The 20,537-nt window shown below is 46.1% G+C and overlaps 1 protein-coding gene across 5 annotated transcripts in view; it reads left to right on the top strand.

The window, feature by feature from the left end:
* PRDM11 (PR/SET domain 11) overlaps positions 1–20,537 on the top strand; it is a 46,755-nt gene that overhangs the window by 2,320 nt on the left and 23,898 nt on the right. For 4 of the 5 annotated variants that reach the window (XM_084520344.1, XM_084520343.1, XM_084520346.1 and 1 more), the window contains exons 2-5: positions 12,624–12,742; positions 13,277–13,380; positions 14,098–14,360; positions 15,332–15,399. In XM_084520344.1, the coding sequence (XP_084376470.1) occupies positions 12,627–12,742; positions 13,277–13,380; positions 14,098–14,360; positions 15,332–15,399 (551 nt within the window). In that variant the 5' untranslated portion in view covers positions 12,624–12,626. Of the gene's footprint in view, positions 1–9,123; positions 9,226–12,623; positions 12,743–13,276; positions 13,381–14,097; positions 14,361–15,331; positions 15,400–20,537 lie in introns of those variants that run through there. The other variant, XM_084520345.1, reaches the window with a different exon arrangement.

Raw genomic sequence — 20,537 nt, 5'->3', positions numbered from 1 at the left:
AAGGCTAGGGAAAAGTGCTCCAGAAACAGAAAGTGTGCAGGTAGAAGAGGCTGAGCAAAGTGCTGTGGAAAACACAAAACAGTTGCATGGCTTCTCAGGAAGGTGAGGGCTGCCAAAGTGGATGGAGGAGTGACCTGATGAGGAGGGCAGCACGAGCATCCCACATTAGAGATGTTTGTGTTTAAGATGCCCATCACATGGTTGGCAGGCACTGCACTGATACCAGAGAGGATTGGGAAGGCTGAGAGCAGGGAGGGAAGAAAGCAGAGGGGAAGGGGTGCAAATTTTGAGTTGTCGTCTGGAGTTGGGTTTGCAGTGTGGATCTTTACATGTCTAGTCGCTGTCCTTACCATGTGGGTTTCTGACTTAAGCTAGAGCTGGTGAGGGTAGCACTGGTGTTTTTCCTCCTTCCATCGCAAACTACGGACATAATTGCAAGAACCTATATGTTTCTGCCGAGAGACAGTGAAGCAATTCAAAATATTGACACTTAAACCTTTGCCATTATGCTTCCTGGTCAATGCTGTGCTTGTGTGAGCAGGATAGCCTACATCCCCGAGAGCTGTTGTTCAAAGGGCTCCTCTGTCCGCAACACGGGGAGGCAGCCGTCCAGCCTTTCATACTCGGAACAGCTTCTCTGCAGTCAGAAGGTAAAAACATTATACATATAATTTAAGGTTTAAGCTGCAATCTGCAGAATCTGGCAGCCTCTGGAGAGGGATCGGTAATGCATACTGCAGAGCAGCGCTTCAGCACAGTCCCTCGGTCGCAAACAGCCATCAATAAGGGGCCCATCAGAAGGGTATCGTAAGGGAAGTCGTCCCATTTGAGCATGCTGACAAATGGATTTGTTTCTTTGCCCCTTTTCTTTTTTTCCTCCTTAGGCTTTGGCTTTTCAGCCAGAATAGTTTTACTTCCGTGGTCTGACCAGTGAATCTGTGGTTTCTGTTAGTGGGCAAATTGTACCATGTCCCAAGCCATGGTAGTAACTTGTAATTTCTGCATTTTTCATGATAAATGTGCTTTAGGCACTTGTATGAACATAAGGATTACTGGTGAAGGAGTCTAAGCTGGTGGATCTTTAACATTTAAAGTGAGTGTCTTCCCTTTGAAGGCTTTATTAAAAGTGTAGGTGCCTCGGGTTGTGACTGTCAGAGGGAGGTGGAGGCAGGATTTCCAAAATTCAGCACCTCTCTCAGGAGCCTGCTCTCCAGTACTGTGCTGGCAGCAGTGCTGCAGGAAGGGTTAGCCCGAGGGGGCACTGAAATGAGCTTCAGCAGCGAGGCCAAGCACTGAACATCAGGAGCACTGCATCTGTGGGCAGGGCACACCTGGGAGCAGTGCTCGCACCCTTCTCAGCAAGCATCGGAGCGCCGCGGGCACACGGTTTCTGCTGGCTCCCAGCGAGCGCCGCTTCGGAGCGTATCATTTTGAAGGCCAGTAATTGGAGCTGATGTTGGCCCGGGACATCAGCTGCTTCCAGGCTGATAATCGACTTGAAATGTTGTCCAGCGCATTCCCGCTCGGTACAACGAAGCTTTATTTTGAAAACGTGTCGTGTAAACTGTATCATAATAAACTGAGTGCAGTGAAATGCAGTCCTACACCCGGAGCCTCAAATAGCTGAGCAGACGAGGTGTACATACTATATTTCTTGAAAGGCGTCCTAAGTTTGGCTGGGGTTACCTTTTCACTCTGAGCACATCCCTCTTCACACCTTTCGTTTGGATAATCCTTGACTTGCTGGTGTCTGTGTGCTTGGCTTCTGTTCTTGTGGTGTTTGTTTTGATTTTTTCTTTCCTAAGCTACTAGGGAGTACTTCATTAGGTCTGCTGCTCTCCTTCAATTGGAGACATTTTGCTTGGAAAGGCTGATGCAGAAGTTAAATATGCCACAGTTTGCAGAGTCCAGTCTTTTCATTCAGAGGAAATTAATGAAAGCATTTGGAAGCTAAAGGAAAAATCGGTATTGATGACATACTTTTGTGAACAATAACATACATTCTGGAGCTGTGTACTTGCCTAGGCATGCAGTGTTTGTTTTTTTGATTTTTTTGGTGTTGATTTTTTTATTTGAGCCCATATGAGGTCAATCAGCTTTTGAAGAACAGAAACAAATCACTTACTGAATTTTTGTTCCCCTTACAAAGAAAACTCTATGTACAGTGTATAAGTTGCATTGTTCCTTAACAATTTTTTCCTAAACCACGTAGTGTCGGACTGACCAATGGGTGCAGCAGTACCTGACTTCTTGTGCAGAACCTCGCCAGCCAGCGCTGCGTTGCTGTTGCAAGGACAGCACCTCCAGAAAGGTGGATCCACTTACTGCGTCTCCTAGACGTGTTGAGAGCTAGCACCAACTAAATCAGATGTTAACGTGTGCTCCTTAGGTCTGAGGGACTTAACTGGTGGTTGTGTTTCCTTTTAACCAGGTCTCACTTGGTCGTCAGGTGTTGAAATGTTGCCTTTGAGCTCTCTTGGTGTAGTCAGTGAATTTTTCTAGCCCACCAGTGACTCGCAGGCGTGAAGTCCCTGTGACGTGCCCCCTCTTCTCTTTGGACAGGAATTGAATGAGCTCTTCTGTGCTTCTACTAATCAGCGTTTTAAAAATGCCCGTAGTGTAAAGGATTAGCTATTTCTGGGCAACCTGACACCTTTACCTCGAAGACACTTGACGGGGGGGTGTTGAAGGGGTAGACCAGAGGCGCTTGGCTCCTGCTGGAAACTTTTTGCTGCATTAGGATAGGCAGGATCTGAACACCCCTCGCTCTCTGTATAGAAGGGAATGTGCAGATCAAGTGGTGGTGGTGGTGAATTCAGCACACGGATATCTGATTTCTTGGCAGATCTGACACTGGGAGTATCTGGACTGCTGCCTGCACCAAGGAAAGGGGGTCGGTGTGACCCACGCTCAGCCAGTACTCATCCAAGCGGTGTAACATGAGCCCTTAACCCGTAGACAGATTTACCAGCCCTGAATAATGTCTGTTGTGCTGTGAGATCTTATCTCCCTAATGGCCTGCAAGAGGGTACGAAACGAGGAGAAATAAATATGGCTTTTGCTTTTGCTTTCCCTGCATTTTGTAGAGCCGTTGATTTGTGCTCATTCTGCTCCGTGTGTTCATTGGTGCCTTTCAAGGGGTGAGTTAGTTTGTTAGTGTTTTAGAAACAGTTAAGAGTACGATTTACGGGTATCTTTTCACTTTCCCCCCGTGTAGCTTGGAGGGGATGGAGGCGGAAGGCTGAATCTGTACAAAGAAAGGAGCTGCTTGGTGTGTCCTGTAGCCCAAGGAGGGTGACACCACTATAACAAGCATCAAGGAGCTGTCATGTAACATCCTTCAACAAAAGCGATATGGTACCAAATGGACAAACGGCACCAGAGCAGGATTTCATATTGACATTACATCCCAGCTGAATGGGAATCCCCCTTGCGGCTGAGACTGCCTGCCTGGAGGTGTCGGTGCTCTGGGCTGCGGAGGCTTTGGCAGCTGGTTCCTGAAGCTTTTCCTTGGGGTGGTGGCAAGGAAGGGGTCTTGCACAGTGGCCAGATACCTACTGGAAGTCCTGAGGGCTGGTGGAGGTGGGGGAGGTGTCTCAGCTGCTGTTAGGGCAAAGAGCTGTGGGTTGTGATCTGCGAGTAGTGCCGGCTGCTCGAGAAACTTGATGTCACGTGGCCGTATCAAGGATAAAATTGTGTTTTGTGGCTTGTGCTTTCCATGTGACAGAGTTTGGGGGCAGTTTCTCAAAAATCGCCGGCGTTATTAAGGTGTGTGTATACACTGCTGTGCATAAAGGCGGACGGGGGCTCAGTTATTGCTGCCTTGGTGCAGGGACAGAGTGCTCTGCTGACATGCACTGAGCTTTCTGGCTTGATGGGTTTGAATTTCGTGCATAGCTTGGCTGTGCTTTGCACGCGTGTGCAAGCCTGTCTGTCCTGCCAGTCCATCCCATCTACCACCAGTGGAAGAAAAAAAGACAGAGTACTTCAGGTAACATTTTAAAAAAAAAAAAAAAAAAAAAGAAAGCTTGAACTCCTAGAAAAGCGTTGAGTGAAAGGCTGTGTTGTTGTAAGATGGATGTGCTCTCCAGAGGAGCTAATTTAGACAGTAAGGAAATATATGTGAGGCTGATCGCTGGCCGGATGCCAGTCACTGAAGGGCACCGGAGGCTGAAATGCCAGGCAGCGCTGGTAGTGCTGGCACTCCAGCCCGTGACGGTTGGGTTGCATGAATTATCTCTCTGCCTTCCAGCTAATTTTATCCTGTTGATTTTTCATGAATCATTTCCCATCTTTGTGGGTTAGAAATTGAGGTGGAAGTTTGCTCGCCAGAATAGCCACATCTGCTATTTAGAAAGCAGCGACTTGGGTTTGCTTCCTGCCCGCCCCCATGCCTTCCCTTCCCTTTCCTTTCCCTTTTTACCTCGCCAGTGTTAAACTTCATGAAACGCTGGTGTTGCTGACCCACGGGAGGTTTTGGGCTGGCTGGACACTGAGCTGTGGTGGCTCAGCCTGGCACCGAGCGTGGCCTCGCTCCAGCCTTTTTAGTCTTTCCACGGATGAGAGTAATAGAAGGCCATTTGAGCACCTTCCTTTGAAGCAAAGCAGGCACTGTGTTAACGAGGGGATGTCTCGAGCTTGCTGATGATCATATTTCACCTCTTTTTGTGTATCACAGAAAGTCCAGGAGACTGGAAGAGTGATTGCGTTGGGACGGTTCTGCAAATGGCCATGCGGATGGCCAGGGAGGTGATGGGTTGGATAGCGTGCTGCCAGCCCTGGGTAAACATAAAGAGATTAATTAAACTTGACTGAAGTTCAGCTGAAAGTGATTGATGTTGCAGGGAGTGTCTTCTACCCCTCTAACAGGTCAGTTTTTATTCTTCAAGAAACCTAAATTTGGTTTAAAGAAAGCTAAGTAGTCGTGATACACTTAGATACTACATAAGGCAGTTAACTCGGTGCAAGAGAACCCAATTAATATCCGATGCCAAAGAATACCAGTAAAATACAAGTGGCTTAGGAACTGAAGGTAGTGACTGATAGAGAGTCAGCATCCAATAAATAAACTGAAGCGGCAGTATAAACAGTAAGGAGGATGAAGGATACGCTAGGCTGAAGGACAGTATTAGCACACAAATAAATCAACCGTTTGTGGTTTAACGTTAAGGTGAATATAGAAAACGGTTTTTCACCGCTGAAAGATCAAGCCTGGCGTTGCCACCTTAGACGAAGGGAGCAAATAATTCAGCTATTTTAAGCTAGAGCTTGATCGTTTTACAGAAGAGTCTCCGCAATGTGATACGCGGAGCCTGCATTTTCAAAGAAGTAGACTTGGTGACCCTTCCCTTGAGCTGAGGGGAAGAAAGAAGCCAATTCTGTTTGACATCTACTCAGTGATGCAGAAGAAAGCGTGACTCATCACCGGTGAAATGTGTAGCTGAAAAGAGTTTGGTGAACTATAGCTATTGACAAGGGCAGGACAGCTGTGTGGAGTAATCAGTTTTGGTAAACGGACCCTTATATATAAAGCAAAAAACATACAGAAAATAAAACCATTTTCATATAGACAAGTGGAGAGCTATGACCGTGGAGAGGAACGGCCTGAACACAACCTGTGAAACGGGAGGCTGCATCCCAAGCCATCCCTTGCAAGAGCAGAGGGGTCAGAATGGGCAGGCAGCTCTGTGGAGCTTTCTGTGCCAAGTCACGGCTGAAAAAGACTACCACAAGTCTGGGCACACCGGCGGGGAAGTAATGAATAGGGGTACGGAGGCAGTTTTATGTCTGTAGCCCTTATGTTTACTTCAGATTCACTCTTACATCAGCGTGGCTTTCCAGTGCCAGCATCTTAAAATAACGTACGGCAAATTGGAACAGTGACACAGAAGAACGATGAAAATTGTTGGAAAGCTGAGAATGCTGGATGGGGACACGTACTGAACTGAGCCACCGATGTGTTTTTGTTCAGTGCTTATCGCTACTGCTATCCAGACACCTCCCAGTAGTACCTTAAGGAACAAGGCTTACATCTGCCACTTGGTTGTGTTCTTGCTCTGCCCTTGGGGAGAAAAATGTTGTTTGAGTGGCATCTTGTTTTAGTACCAGATTTTTGTTCCTGTTTGTTTAACTTCATACACGTACGTATATATTATGCTGAGGAAGCCAAAGGCGAAGAAGTGCAACTGGCACTCCTGACCAAAGATGGTGAGGTTTCTTACAGCCATTAACCCTGGAAGCAAATCTTTGTTTGCTCAAAGCAGCCCCCCAACGTGCTGGGTGTTTCAGCCTTTTCCACAAGCTTGCAGGGCCCTTTTAAAAGAACTGCTGACTGATGCCCAAAACTCGAAAGATTCATATATAACTTGTCAGCGGCAGTGATTAACAATTGAAATGAACTTCTGTTGGCTCCTCTTCCCCTAGCCAGACTCAGATGGAGATTTCGTCCCCTTTATGGGCTAAAGGTAAGGGCATGTGACTTGGAGGGGATCAGTCAGGTTGACCTAATTCTCCCTTCTGCCCTTAAACTATGAATCATGGAGATCAGTGCAAAGAGCCAAATACACCAAAAAGAGAAGCTTTCAGTTGAAGGGAATTATTTTCAATGTACATTAAAAATGCAAGTCCCTTGCAAATTCTTCTAGCTGCAGTGAGCAGCTGTCTTTGCTCCATAGCGTGCTGCACTGTTTGAGAGGCTTATGTTGCATGGGAGCTTTACTTTGTCAGCATCCTGCTGTGCAAATATCTCCTTACTCAACACTTAATGTGCAGAAGTTGCGCCAAATAATCCAGTTTGCAGAGACTGCTGTTGTGCCATGATGCTCTTGGATCAACAAAGGGTAAACACTCTGAACTGACCATACTACAGGGTTTTGCGGTAAATTCTGTAAAGTCAACGGTGTTTTCCACCTTGACTAGGAGCAACCATGGGTTCAATAAGACAAACTAATTTAGACTAACTCAGGGATTATTTTAGACATTGTTTTCCTTCTTAGTCCTCCAAAATTTGTCTATCCTGAGGTAGATCATGGCACGTTTTGTTAACAAACCTTACAAGAGTGACAGTGAGAATATGTCTTGCGTCTACTTGAAATGAAAGGAGGAGTTCCAGGCTGGAAAACGGGACTTCCCCTGTCCTCAGCCCTTATACAGTGAGGATAATACTGGGAACTCACTGTCACAGCACGCGAATGCTGTTTGTCACTTCAGATGCTGGTCTTGAGCAGGTTGCTGAAACCCCTGACAATTCTCGGCCTTCCCTGCTGTGAAACTGTTTGAAGTCCTGTGGTTTTGAAGGTTGTTCTTAGAACTTCTTCAGAAAACTGCAGCAAAATCAGTGGTGTTTCCAGTTGTCTTTCGTGCAGTCCTGATCTTCTTTGTTTCGAGAGCTCAAAACTCAAAGAAAATGTGTCATACTTCTCTTCCACTGAGTTTATGGCTGCCAACCGTAGTGAAGTAATTGGCAATGTTTAAAACAAGTCATGTTTGCAGCCCATGCTGCTCAAATCCTACATCGCCCGTGCCACTATAATGTTCACAAAGTTTGAGTTTGCAAGTGCCCCAGCTTTCAACCTCATGCAGCTGGATGCGCTTCAGCCTTGTTCTGACTGAGGCTGTCAAGGAAGAGCCCAGCAGCAGGCGAGGAGGCAGGTCACTGGTGTCACCATGTCAGGACATCGCTTAGCTGTGCCACCGGCTGCAGGACAGCTTCTCCCCCAACATCATGCTTCAGCAGGGGGATGTTAAGCCAAGGCTGTTGACTTAGAAGCAATTTTCCCATCGTAGCATGGGGTTAGTGTCCATCTGTGGACAGGGACCTCCTCTGAACAAACTGGTTCCCACTCTCATCCTGCGGGATACAGTGGTGTTTACATGGGTTGCGGCCTTGCATGGCCAGCTGTGTAGCCAGCTGATGCCTCATAAAGTGACCTGAAACGGTTTGCATGGCCAAGGTCCTTGGTAAGTGAATGCACCTTGAGGAAAACAGTCCTCCTGGGTCATTCGTGGCTGTTGGGGGGAGCACAGAGCCTTGAATGCAGTGCTTTATTGCCCTTCTGCACTCGTCAGTAGCCAAGTGTTCTGGATTACTATTTCTGGTAATAATATGCAACTGTAGAAAAAGCGTATGAATTAAAGTCCATCTTTAACCATGGGCCCACACTTTAAAATGTTACACTAGCTATGCAAGATCTTTCTTAAAAGAAGAGGCGATGACCCCTAGAAGGCCAGCAGTGAGAAATGGAGGGAATGAGCTGTGTACTGAGGAGGGGATGGATTCCTATATGGCTGTTTCACATGCAAGAATGTCCAAATCTGGGAAATGCGCCAGTAAAACGTAAAATTAAAGCTCTGTTTTGGAGCCTGATCCACACAGATAAGAGTCTGTGGCTGTTAACTAATAACTACAAGAGGGGCAGTGATAAAGACGGCATTCTTGAGGACAGGAATTCACAGGTTCGTTCGTGCTTAACCCCATTTGGACTTTTCTTCGCACATTTGAGGTTAACAGCTCAGATGTGCTTGTGCCTTCTGTTTCCTTTATTGTTAGCAACATGGTAAAGCCACTGGAGTTCTTAATGTGTGTCTAGCAGCGATGTTACAGGTTCTTGCTTGCTTTGTAGTGAAAAAGGGAGAGATGACATGGCACTGCCTGTGCCTGTTGGGATTTGCAGCAGCCGCGCTGGTGTCCCAGACCTCCTAAGGGTTGTTGTGTGTCATACCATGACTGTCCACTGTCCAAAGGACTTGGGATTGTGTGTAAACAGCACCTGGATATTCACAGCATCCCTTTGACCGAGGGATTGTCTTCCCTAACACTGGGATTTTGCAGTAGGCTGTGTGCATGCTGACATTAAGGGGACTGAGAGTGTTGATGGTGACAGGGACATGTACATCCTGGGAATGCCTTCAGCAGTTAACCAAAGCAGCCTGCTCTGAATATGCATTGCTTATCTACGTTACCTGAAACACAGCCGTAAAAATTGCCCGAAAATGAAGTGGATGAAGGCAGTGAAAAGTGTAGAATGTGAATTGGAATCTTGTAATTGTGGAAAACTAGGAAAGAAAAAAAAAAAAAAAAAACAGAGGGAGGTAGAATTTAGAAAAATTAAATACAGCTTTATATACATCAGGAACTTGAAGAGTCCTAAAAGCATGGTCATCTGCTGGTACCTGGAACTGGAGAAATGATGAATGTTTCTTTTCTGCAACCCAAGGAAAAGCTAGGTAAGTTGGATGATGATACCAATTACAGCAGCAGCATAGTGCTTTATGTTGTAATATTAGCTTGGGAAATTACCAAACAACAGCTACTAAAGCAGAACATTTTGGCTGTTTTGGCTAACTTAAATCGAGGGATTTTAAAAGTGCTGGCTGAACAGCTCTCTGTGGGCTGTAAACACTAGAAACTTTTTTTAATGTATTCAAAACAAGTTAGACTGACAAAAAAAATGTTCTGTGCTAGTGATTAAGTCATAAATAAGCAAGCTAATACCAAGTTTAATCTGTTCAAACTGGGATATTAGGCTACCTTTGGTCTGAAGTTGGCATCCAGTAAAATAATATGATAGCTGATAGGGATTTGATTGGCTATGAGGAAAGGGAGCATTATTTGTAATAATCCATCGGTATAGATTTTTGGAAAATAGATCTTTGCAAGCCTGATGTCATCTTGTGATGCTGCTTTATTATTGCTCAATAAAGGTAAAAGTGGTGGTGTGTCTTAAGTCTTCAATGCACAAAGTTGTACCACAGGTCGCTGGAATACGCAGCTAGAATGATTGAGCCTGTCACACTGAATAAACAGAAACTCAACTAAATGAAAGGTCACAGTATCAAGAAGAGAACCATCGAACCCATGCTCGATCGGGTGTATTTCTAGTTGTGTCCACTGGGATTCAGTTTTTTGGCTCAATGCTAATCAACAAGTTTATTGGTGTCCTGGAAGAAAACACAAAATCAGTGTTGGTATTTGTGGACAACGCAAGGCTTGATAGAGTCACTAATGAAGAAAAAAAATGAGTTACTGATAGGGGTGTGGTCTCATGCTTGCTGGGTGAGAAAACAGCAAGTTACATGAGTATGGTATGTAAAACCAGGCACCCAGGAACAGTGACAGTAGGTGTGCTGGCAGGGGTGGTGTCCAGAGAGCTTTGCAGGAGCTAGGACTCTTACAGCAGCGCGATGCTTTGCTGAACACAAAATCCCAGCCGGGCACGTTGGCCAGAAAGTAAATGTGGGACTTGGACACAAACATGGAAATCTTGAGCCGGAGCAGGGAGGGTGTTATCTTAGTGCAAGGTACTGCTGCAGTCCCTGCAAGAACATGGCTGTCAGTGCTGGGCAGGAATGTTGCTGATAAGTTGCAGTGAGTTCAGGGGGACCATGAGAACAAAGAGCTGGAAAATACACCAAGCGGTGAAACAAGGAACCTCCATTTGTAAAATCAATGCTACATTTCTCTCTTTTTTTCTTATTTTTTATTTATTATTTATTTTTATTTTTTTCCTTGCTCTTCTTGGAGATATTCTGTTGTTTAGCCAGGAATTCACTCAAGGAAGTGCCACGGCCTGCATTGCGCGGGAGGTCAGGCTGCACAGTCCTGGGGTCCCTCTTGCTTCATAACGCAGGAATCTCCTCAAGGAAGAATGGGAGAGGAAGAGCCATTGTCTGTTCGCAGGGGCATGTGTCTGCAGCTCTTCCTACTAAAAGGCCTTGGGGTTTGCGGGCAATGAAATTCCTCATGCCCTGTCCTCCAAGCTTCCCGAATGTGTGACTTTTTTTCGGACAGTGTTCACTGCAGAACATCTGCCCCACCGCCAGCATCCGCCTCGCCCGCGCCAGCACAGGCCCCGCAGCTAGTCAGCTCTGGGGCAGCATCCATCTATTTGTTTCTTAAGCAATGCCCCATATACACACAGCTGCTGCTTTTTTCCTCCTGAGCTGCTTTTCTGCAGACTTCTCAGGAAAGACCTTTCCTTCTCCTCTGGTAGCCTTGGCTGTGGAGAGAGGACCTTTCTCTTTCCTCTCTCTCTAGAGAATGCAGGCGAGGGGCTCAGCCTGCTGAAATGATAAGCACCCCCGTCCCCTTCTTTCTGAATGTCTATAGTAATTCTAAAAGAGTGTATCCTGTGCTGGATATGTTGTCAAGGCATAAATTGTGTGTCTGCATGTGTCTGATTAGGTTGATCTGAATTAGGTTGAGGCTTTGCTTTCAGTGTTGTATGAACATTAACCAGTGCTTCCTTGATACACACATGATAAAGGTCTTTCAGGCTGCTCTTTGGCATGTGAGAAGTTGGGCTGGAAAAATTAATCATTTGTCCCTCGGCACAAAGAAGAGCCACAAAGACTGGGAGTAGAGTTCCTTCTTATTGTAAACAGGGTACAAATGCAGACCAGATTTCCATGGTGCTCAGTCGTCCACAAAGCGTGTGTGGCATAAGAAAATTCCTGTCCTCGGGGATTTGTGGCCTAAGAACACGAATTTCAGGATGTCCAGAGCAGAGTTGTGATGGGGATAGGCTCTTCCACCAGCTTCCCTGACAGAAGGGGACTGATCAGCTGCTGAGGCCCGTCCGCTGGGCGCTGCTTGTATGCAACGGGTCATCGGGCAGCAGATGTGGAGAAGGGGATCACAGGAAACTTTGGGGGAGCAGCCGTGAAGCCTGTCCAGTTTGGTAGCAGGCCTGAGAACAGCCAGTTTTTGCACTTTAGAGGAAATCTTGAGACAAATATAGCAAAGATATGAGCAACCCTCTGTTTTATTCATTGTCTCAAGCTCTGATGCTTAGTGGCCCTTCCAAAAAAAATTAAGATTAACTGAACTAAATCTTAATTATCATCACTTGCCACACCAATGTTTTCTGGTCAGCAGCACCCTGTAGCAAGTGGTGTGAGGGGTTATTGGTTTGACGCTTGCTGTCTTTAAGTGTCATTAAGTAGTTCCTGGCTCCTGTGATGGGCCACAGGAGAAGCATTTTTGTTACAGTGACCTGTGTCTGGAAGGGTGGTGATAGCTCAGCTCCATCCACTGCGAGGGACAGGAAGATGGAGAACATGACTTGTGCAGTTTTGTCAGAGTCCTGCAGGGCATTGTTGGCACTTAACCTGTTTGTTAAAGGTGCCCAAAGCATACAGAAAGCTCCATCTTCAGAGCTGTAATATACCTTGCTCTGTTCCCAGAAGAATACTGATGTGTTAAATCCATAGGCATGGCCTGGTTCATGCTGCCACCTGTATTCCTTTTTCTTGGCATTCTGTCCCCGAAAACCTGCTCTGAAATAATTGTGCCCTGCCTTTCAGTAACACGTCCCATCAATCAGCCTTAAATTCTGTGTGCGTTTTCAGTGAGCGCGGTGGAGCATACTTCGCATTCCCTGTGCCTCGGGTTGCTCCACGGTGTCTCACATTTTTCACCTGACCTGCGACTGAACTGCTGCTTCGTCCCCACTGCAGGAAGGGGTTTCCACCTATGTATGCATGTAGGTGCCCCCGTTTCAGTGTGGTGGCTGTTCTTGGTGCCCAGGGTTATGGGGGAACCTGCTGGCTGGGTCCTCACCTCAGGAAGGAAGGCTGTGATTTCCTGGCTGCTCACTGTTCTCCTCCTTTGCCTTCTTTTTCAGAACATGAGTGAAAACTTGAAGGACTGTTTGAACCGGACCCAGGCTTCCTTAGGGGAGATGGTGACAATAAAAACAGAGGCCTGCTCTCCGCACCGGGACCAGGAGTATGGACAACCTTGGTACGTGGCTGAGCTTCAGTCAGATGCACTCTCGCCTCTTCTCTCCACCTCCCCGTTAGCTTAAAGTTTGAGGGGTATGCTCGAACCTTGCAAAGGTGCTAAAACCCTCTCTTGTGAGATCTGCCTCGAGGTGCATGACAGGGATGATCACCCACTCATGTGATAGACATGTGTGTGCTACACGTGCTAGTTCACACCCAGCCTTGTGCTGGCTTGGATTGAGGGCTATGCCTTGCCTTTGATCAGCACATTTTGGGGGCTGCAGCAGAGCAGCTCAGCCTTTTCTGCCAGTCTCCAGTGGGTGGGACAGGCCAGATGCATGTCAGAGGTGGAGGTGCTCTAGCTGAAGCCACTAACTCCTGTAGGTTTAAGCCATAAAGCCTCTCAAGTATTGACTTTTGGCAGCTTAGGTGACAAACTGAATCTTTAACTAAGTGTTGTTTGGCCCCCATGGCTTGATTGCCTCTGTTTCTCTTCGTTTAGTTTCCCAGGTCTCAGTAACTTAAAGTCATCGTCCTGTTGTTTTCTCCCCAGCTCTGGAAGGCCTGATCCGCAGTCCATGGATGTAGAGCCCAAGAAACTGAAAGGGAAACGGGATTTGATCGTGACCAAGAGCTTCCAGCAAGTGGATTTCTGGTGTAAGTGTCTTGGTGGTGGGGGAAGAGTAATGCCTCTTCTTATATAGAGTTCAGGCTTTCCTAATTGACAGCCTGTTGGTTTGGGGCAGGAAGTAAGCAAGGAAGGAAAAAGCCAGGGACAAACATGCGTGGGTCTTCTAAGACACATCTGATAGGGAAGCTGTTGCACAAAAGTGGCTTGTCAGTCATGGGGCTGTGCAGTGGTAGGGAGATAGGTGGTAAGTGTGCTAGAAGCATGACAATATAAGTTCAAGTGACATGGAAAAACCCCAAGAGTCTGCAAAAGCCAAAAGTATGAGACGTGAAACTAAGAAGGGAGTATGGTGTGGACAACAGCTCTTTGCTCTTATTTTGGGAAAGAAAACATTTGCCAGTTCCATTGGCATACCCTGAATATTGTAGGCCTAAGTCCCTGTTTGGCCACAGGGCCAGTGCCTGGCGTGCCATGTCTCTCTGCAGAGCACAAGATGAAGGCTGTAGGTGAGGATATTGGTTTTCATTTCCCTCTGGTGTGTGGGGAGTCAAGAAGCTTCTTGGGTAGAGAAGGTCACTGCTAATGGGTAATCTGCAGGGGTCTCCCTGCAGACAATGAATGGATTTCTCACTGCATTGGTGGCACCACTGTTGCTTGCCTGAGGTGCTGGGAGAGCATGTTGTAGGGGCTGGTGTGGGCATCCCATCTGCCTGACCTAATCCCTGCTCCCCTCACACCCACAGTCTGCGAGTCCTGCCAGGAATACTTCGTGGATGAGTGCCCCAACCACGGCCCCCCGGTGTTCGTCTCCGACACCCCGGTGCCTGTTGGCATCCCAGACCGGGCAGCGCTGACCATCCCGCCTGGCATGGAGGTGGTGAAAGAGCCCAGCGGGGAGAACGACGTGCGCTGTATGAACGAGGTGATCCCCAAAGGTCATATCTTCGGACCGTATGAGGGGCAGATCTCCAGCCAGGACAAGTCTGCAGGATTCTTCTCGTGGCTGGTAAGTGAGGTGTCTCCCTAACAAAGTGGCTTCCCAATATCACAGCTCAGGGCTGGGACTTGGGGGCACATGGAGCCAGAGCTTAGCCATCTTCCCCCTTTCCCAAAGCTCCTCTGCTGACCCATGTGGACTATGGGCTAACATTGACTTGCTATAATGATTTGTGGCTTAAGGACAGAGGTAAAGGACAGATCAGGTGACATGAAGCCCGAGTTCAGTTCACAGCTGTAGGAAGCAGAGTTTGCTTCTCCTGTCCCTCTTGCCATGTTCTTCCATCCCCACTCAGTCTCAAAGACTTCTCCAGTACCTCCTCTGCTCTGATGATCACTTCGAGGAGAGAGAAAAGATCATATTTAGAGCTTGCAGAGCTCACTCTCAGGCCTCCAACATCCCTCCCATCCAGCTTGAGCAGAGCAGGTGGCCCAACGGGCCAGGAAAGAGGAGATGCAATTCTCCCAGTCCATCAGGAACTGATCTACAAGCAGCCTCCAACACTAAAAAACATATTTTTTACCCTAGTACTAAAATCCTATATGAGTGAGGTACAGATATCACTAGATCAACAAATATTAATTATTGTTAAAAATAAGATGTGGGACTTGAACTCTAGGTAGGAAAAAAGGAGAGCTTCTTGTATGAAAGGCTGCTCACACTCTTCTGCCTGTGAAACGTGTGTCTCAGCTCTGCCCTGAAAAGGACGTTTTTTGTATCTTGGGACTTAATCATTTTGTCGGCTGCATCCATAGTTCTGTTACATATATTTGTACATAGGAAGAAGTCACCAGACTACCTACAAGTTCCGAGTAGCCTCCACACAAATGCCCTGTGCAGCAGTCCATAACTATGAAAACTTAGATTCCAGCATAGTTTTATGTCCTGACCTGAGGCTAAAACTGAAACAGATTTGGAAGTCAGACTTCCTTCTGTCTGAACCAGCTAGTTCACATGTTTGCATCTCTTCTGTTCTGCAGATTGTTGACAAGAACAACCGCTATAAATCCATCGATGGGACAGATGAAACCAAAGCAAACTGGATGAGGTGAGTCCAGTTCTCTTCTACCTTCCCTTTTGGGGCTTTGTGTTCCAGAGAGAGGCCATCAAACACTCCTTGTTTTGTGTGACAGAAAAACAAACCAGAACGACACAACCACTTCCATAAAGGGTTTGCTTGTGCTCTTCAGCATTTGCTGTGTTAAGAATCCTTCAGAGTCAATGACAGGAACTAAAACAAGGATGTGTGTAGAGCATGGCTATTTTCTGGAATGAGAACAAATGATAAAGACCAAACCTACTTATCTGCTCTTAGAAATGCTGATAGATCTCACTACATTTTTTGTTTTCCTTACTTTACGTTCAAATATTTGCAAAATGCTTTGCACAAATCCCTGAGGTAGTATTTGTTCTGTTTGTATTTTTTGTCCTTTCCTAATTGACAGACATTGAAAGAGGTGTGTTTTTTTGTTTTTTTCCTTTCTGGGCTTCACTTGAAACAGTTGTCTGTGGTGGCTGTCACTGGTAGTGTCAGCTCTGCTGTGTTATGAGAAACGTGGAGTGAGTTGCTGCAGCTCCCAATGTAGACATCATGAGTGTGCTTGTGCTCCCTCTGCCGGCCCAGGGACTCAAGAGAGCAGAACCCAAACACCAGTTAGTACTGAACCAGGAGTGTGGCAGGCTCTGGTTCGTTGAGTGCAGCAGTAAGGGAATATGTTTGAAAACAATGCAGTGCTTCAAATATCTGCGTATGTAGGTCACTCTTGCAGCCTCCTGAGGCAGAGGCAAAACACTGATGTGCCCTTGGGCATGTGGCGAGTCACTTGAACGGGACAGTGCTGTGTACTGTGGCCTGTCCCATCTTGGACCAATCCTGCCTTCAGGGGTGAATTTTGGAAGCGGTTGTTGTCAGGAAGGCATTTTGTACAACAGTTAGTGTGGGGGTTGACTGGATTGTTGGCCTGGATGCTGGGGATTTTCAGTTGTTGGTCACTGCAGGAAGCGAGAGTATGAAGTATAGACATATAGATGTAAAACCAGTGTAGCTGATCAAAGCTGGTAGCACAACATCTTGCTCCATATGAGTCCTTGCATGGATAACAGCTGTTTTGATACTTACATTCATGAAGTTCTGCAAATGATCTAATTTTTCTGTAAGAATTCCAGCCATTACAGTTGTTCACTACTGGATGAGAGAAACTGCCAGTCCTGTGCCGAGACTGGAGTCGTCGCTCCCAAAAAAAGCAGTGGTATCATGGACAGTTAGGTAGGAGATGCATATCTTGAAGTAAAGAGTGTGAAGTTCAGAAATCAGTGAGACTTTTCTGCTTGGATTATATCACCTCTTTACGTGATCTGGATGACAGTGAAAGTGGGGGAAAACAGTCTTGGAAAGCAAAAATTGTGTGATGAACTCTTCTTCCTAGTACCACCAACTTGGATTTGATATCTGGATTTATATGGGCATTACTCATGGTTCCAGCACCAAAGAACAGAATGGTCTTGTTTAAACATGTATTTGCCATGGATAAGTCTTAAGACGAATGTGGTCTGGGCCATTTTGTACAGCTTTGAAAGGCAGGGAGGTTACAGTTTTGTGAGACGGGTAGGGACAGTAAAGGGGGTATTTGCAACTTGTAGGGAAGAGGACCAGTGCAGGCTATATTTACTGATCTTTCTGTTTTTACTCTTGGAAAATACTTGTAATATCAGTGCTACTTGGAGTCTGACAGACAGTACAAGTGGAGATAGCGGTCCTCAAAAAGAGTTGCTTTTGTACGTTGCTGGCCTTCCAACAGAGATGCACTCGATATTGTGCACTAGGATATTGCCTGTCACGGAAATTACCCACAGAAATCATACTTCCAGGATGCTGTAGACTGCGCTCTTTTTGTTTGTCAGATGGTGCTCTTTGCCATCACTCACAGATGGAGTGCTTTGCAAAGCAGATCTACTCACCCTCTGGGTAGGTGGGTATGGCACGGGGAGGGCAGCTTGGGCTGACTCCTCTCTCTTCTTGTAGATCTGGCGATTGTTTTTGTTGTTTGACTACCACATCTGAGTCCATTTTCATGTTCCTGCTGAGAACAATTTGTACACCACAGCACTCGCTGTTTTAATTTCAAGTCCCTGTTTACCCAGGGCAGCGGAAGGAAGGAAGGAGTACAAAGCATAGCAGATGACATGGCAATGGCAATATCTTCTTGCCCTTTCCCTCTTCAGTCAGTCAGGATGCTCCTGATACTGCAAGCATCTTCCCCTAAGCTGGCCACTGGCACAATAACACACCCTTATCTCTGTCTAGCGTAAAGTGCTGTTGTTTCCAATTCTATATGAAACTCCACAGTTTTGAACTGCAGGGGTGTGTGTAAAGCTCTTCCTATGTTTTTTTTGTTTGTTTCTGGGGACTCAGTGACTGAATACTGTGAATCACAGCAAACGTCAAAAAAACTGTTGCTTTCTTGGACATAAATTCTTACACTGCTGCTGCTGAGGTTAGGTCTTCTGAAGGCTTGCACAGAACCAGCTGTTGTTCCTGTTTACTTCTGAGGAAATTCTGTTATTCGGTTGTTGGGGATCCTACTTCAAAAAAAAACGGATCTGACCGAAAATTGAAAGTTGTTCAGAAGGTCCAGGAAACGTGCCCCTGTGTGTCTGTCACTTTGTTCAGACCGAGGTGCAGGATAGGAAGCACCTGCAAGTTGGTGGTGCCTAAACGAATTGCTGGAGTGCAGTGCCTCGTGTGGGGGGTCTCCAGGCTAATTTTGGCATATATATTCTCTGTCCATTCTTACATGGGACTGTCTCAGTTCTTGGGTTTTTAGTACAGTTGAAATTCATCCTCTCCCTCAGCCCTTGTGAAAAGGCTAGTGCAAATTTCATTCATCTCTTTCTCTGTTGCCTTCCTCTCTGTTCCCTTCCCCCTCCAAAACATGATGACAGAGAGGCCATGGGGAGCAAGACTGTTTTATATCTTCCTTATAATGGAGATGTCTGCGGGTTGATCTTCGTTCAGCACTAGAGCTTGGAAGGGACCTCTGGAGGTCACACATTCCAGTGGCTTACTCAAAGCAGGACAAACCCGGATCAATACAACTTTAAGCAATGAGTTTCTGCTTTGATTTTAAAGGACCTCTTTAAAAATACATATATATATATATTATAACCAGGGTTACTGTCACTATCCTTGTGTTCAGGAGGAGTGAAAGCCACAAGTCATTTTGTTGAGCTTCATATACTGCTCTCTGTTACCTTCTAGCAAGTGGCGCAAATGTTCTTACGTGTTACAGACAGAGAGTTATGCAGAGCAAATGGATCCTAAACTAAAGCACTGCAGGACTGTGAGCACTGTAATTTATTTTTTTCCCCAGGGTTATGGAGCAACTACATGCTTGCTTCTTAGAAGCAAAGGCCTTTTAGAGGCTTAGAGTTGGTTGATGTCGTTGTAAGGGTGATCATTAAGTGCCCACTGCTCATGTAGTTTACAACTTCACTTTTCGTTTTAAAGAAACAGCTGTGAAGTCTTACACTTTCAGATTGACCTGGGCTACAGAGGAGATTAAAAGCCCCACAGCTGTGCCTCCTCTGGAGCTTGTAAAACCCACACAGCATCCCCAGAGAAGTACTTGCAGCTGACAGTGACTGCTCCTAGTGATAACCTGCATGTTCGGGGAAATGCATGAGCAGAAAAATCTCTCTCTGACAGAAACTAGTAATATTGTCGGCATTTTTAGGAGGAAGAGGTTAATATGCCTGCTGGGAACCTAACATTAGTTGAATTAAGTGATCAAAACTGTCCAGAACTCATTGCTCTTTGTGTGGCGAGTTTGTTATTGCAATACTTACGTTGTCGTAAATAGTTTTGACCAAAGTCCTGCTGGAGCAGATGTGAGGAAGCCCTGAAACCTGAATAGCTGGGTCTGCTAGATGTTGTGCTAAATGCAGTTAATGGGATATCCTGTCTGGGAAGAGTAAAAAGGGGCTCTAATTCCTCGTTGGTGCAGTTGTGTTGGTGACAGCAGCTATAGGTTCAGCAGAGGAGAAAGAGCACAGATTTCCTGACCCCATCAGAGGCTCTGAGCAGCTCCTGAGAGAATTACATACTGCAAGTCCACCTCTACCAAGGGGCACTTAGCAAAACAGTGTTACTTCTTTTCACCAGAGCAGCTTGTCAGTGCAGGTTTGTTTCCAGTGCATGGAGGCATTGATGGTACTGTGCAGCTGTGGGTACTCAAAGAAAATACACACGAAGCTCAGTTTTGCTGGATATGATAAAAATCAAATAGTAAATGTTCTCTTGCTCAGTATTTCTCATAGCCTTTCCCCCCCTCTTCCAGTGTTCAGCTGGGAAAACTCCTTTTTCCTTTTTTTTTTTTAATTTTTTTAATTTTTTTTTCCTGGAGATCAGTGTCCCAAGTGCTTTGCTGGCTCTCCATCATTTAATTACCATCTTCCCTAAACGTTCCTTCTGGCCCTACATAAACGAAGCTTCACCAAATCAGTATCTCAAGGATTAATTTACAGTTGTCCCGGTGAAATACTTCTGTGCACTTAGCTCCCGGCTCTCCCCGTGTGTGCCTTGGGTCTGAGCAGCATTTCCCACTGGTGTTTCAGCTTCAACCAAGGTTCACAGCTTCTGACACTCTCCCTGATGGAAGGCAGCAGTGTCAGCAAGATTTGTTAAACAGAAGTGTAACAGTGCTAAGAAGAGACTAGGATGATGACTGACGAGAGTCACTTTACCTTTCTGTGAGTTTTTCTTAGTCTGAAGCCTACAAGGTCCTTCCACATGAGTGTACCCCAAACCACCTCCCTTTTGCTGGGCCATAGCAGCGCTGAAAGGCCTGGGGTGCCAGCAGGGCCATCACCAATGTGGGACAAGTGAGGCCTTTGGCTCATTCCAGCTTCTCAGAAAGTATTGTGGGGTGGCTGAAGTCTGGCTGTGCAAGATGGGACATCCAGCCTAGATTTTAGGATTAAATGTCATTTCTTGGAATGGGAGGGTCTGAGCTATCCCAGTAAGATTTTTTTTTTCTCCCTAATATCACAATAATGCTAATAACAGCATTTTTGCTTTCATTTAATTTGGGAGCATGAACAGAAAATTTAGCATACAGGGAAGCCAATATGTTTTCCCTCCCACAGTGTCACTTCAGAGCAATGTTAAGGTTGTTAGGTGTCCTAACT

This window comes from Aythya ferina (genome assembly GCF_964211825.1).
Source record: "Aythya ferina genome assembly, chromosome: 5".
NCBI lineage: Eukaryota > Metazoa > Chordata > Aves > Anseriformes > Anatidae > Aythya > Aythya ferina.
This window is presented reverse-complemented; position numbering and strand designations above follow the sequence as displayed.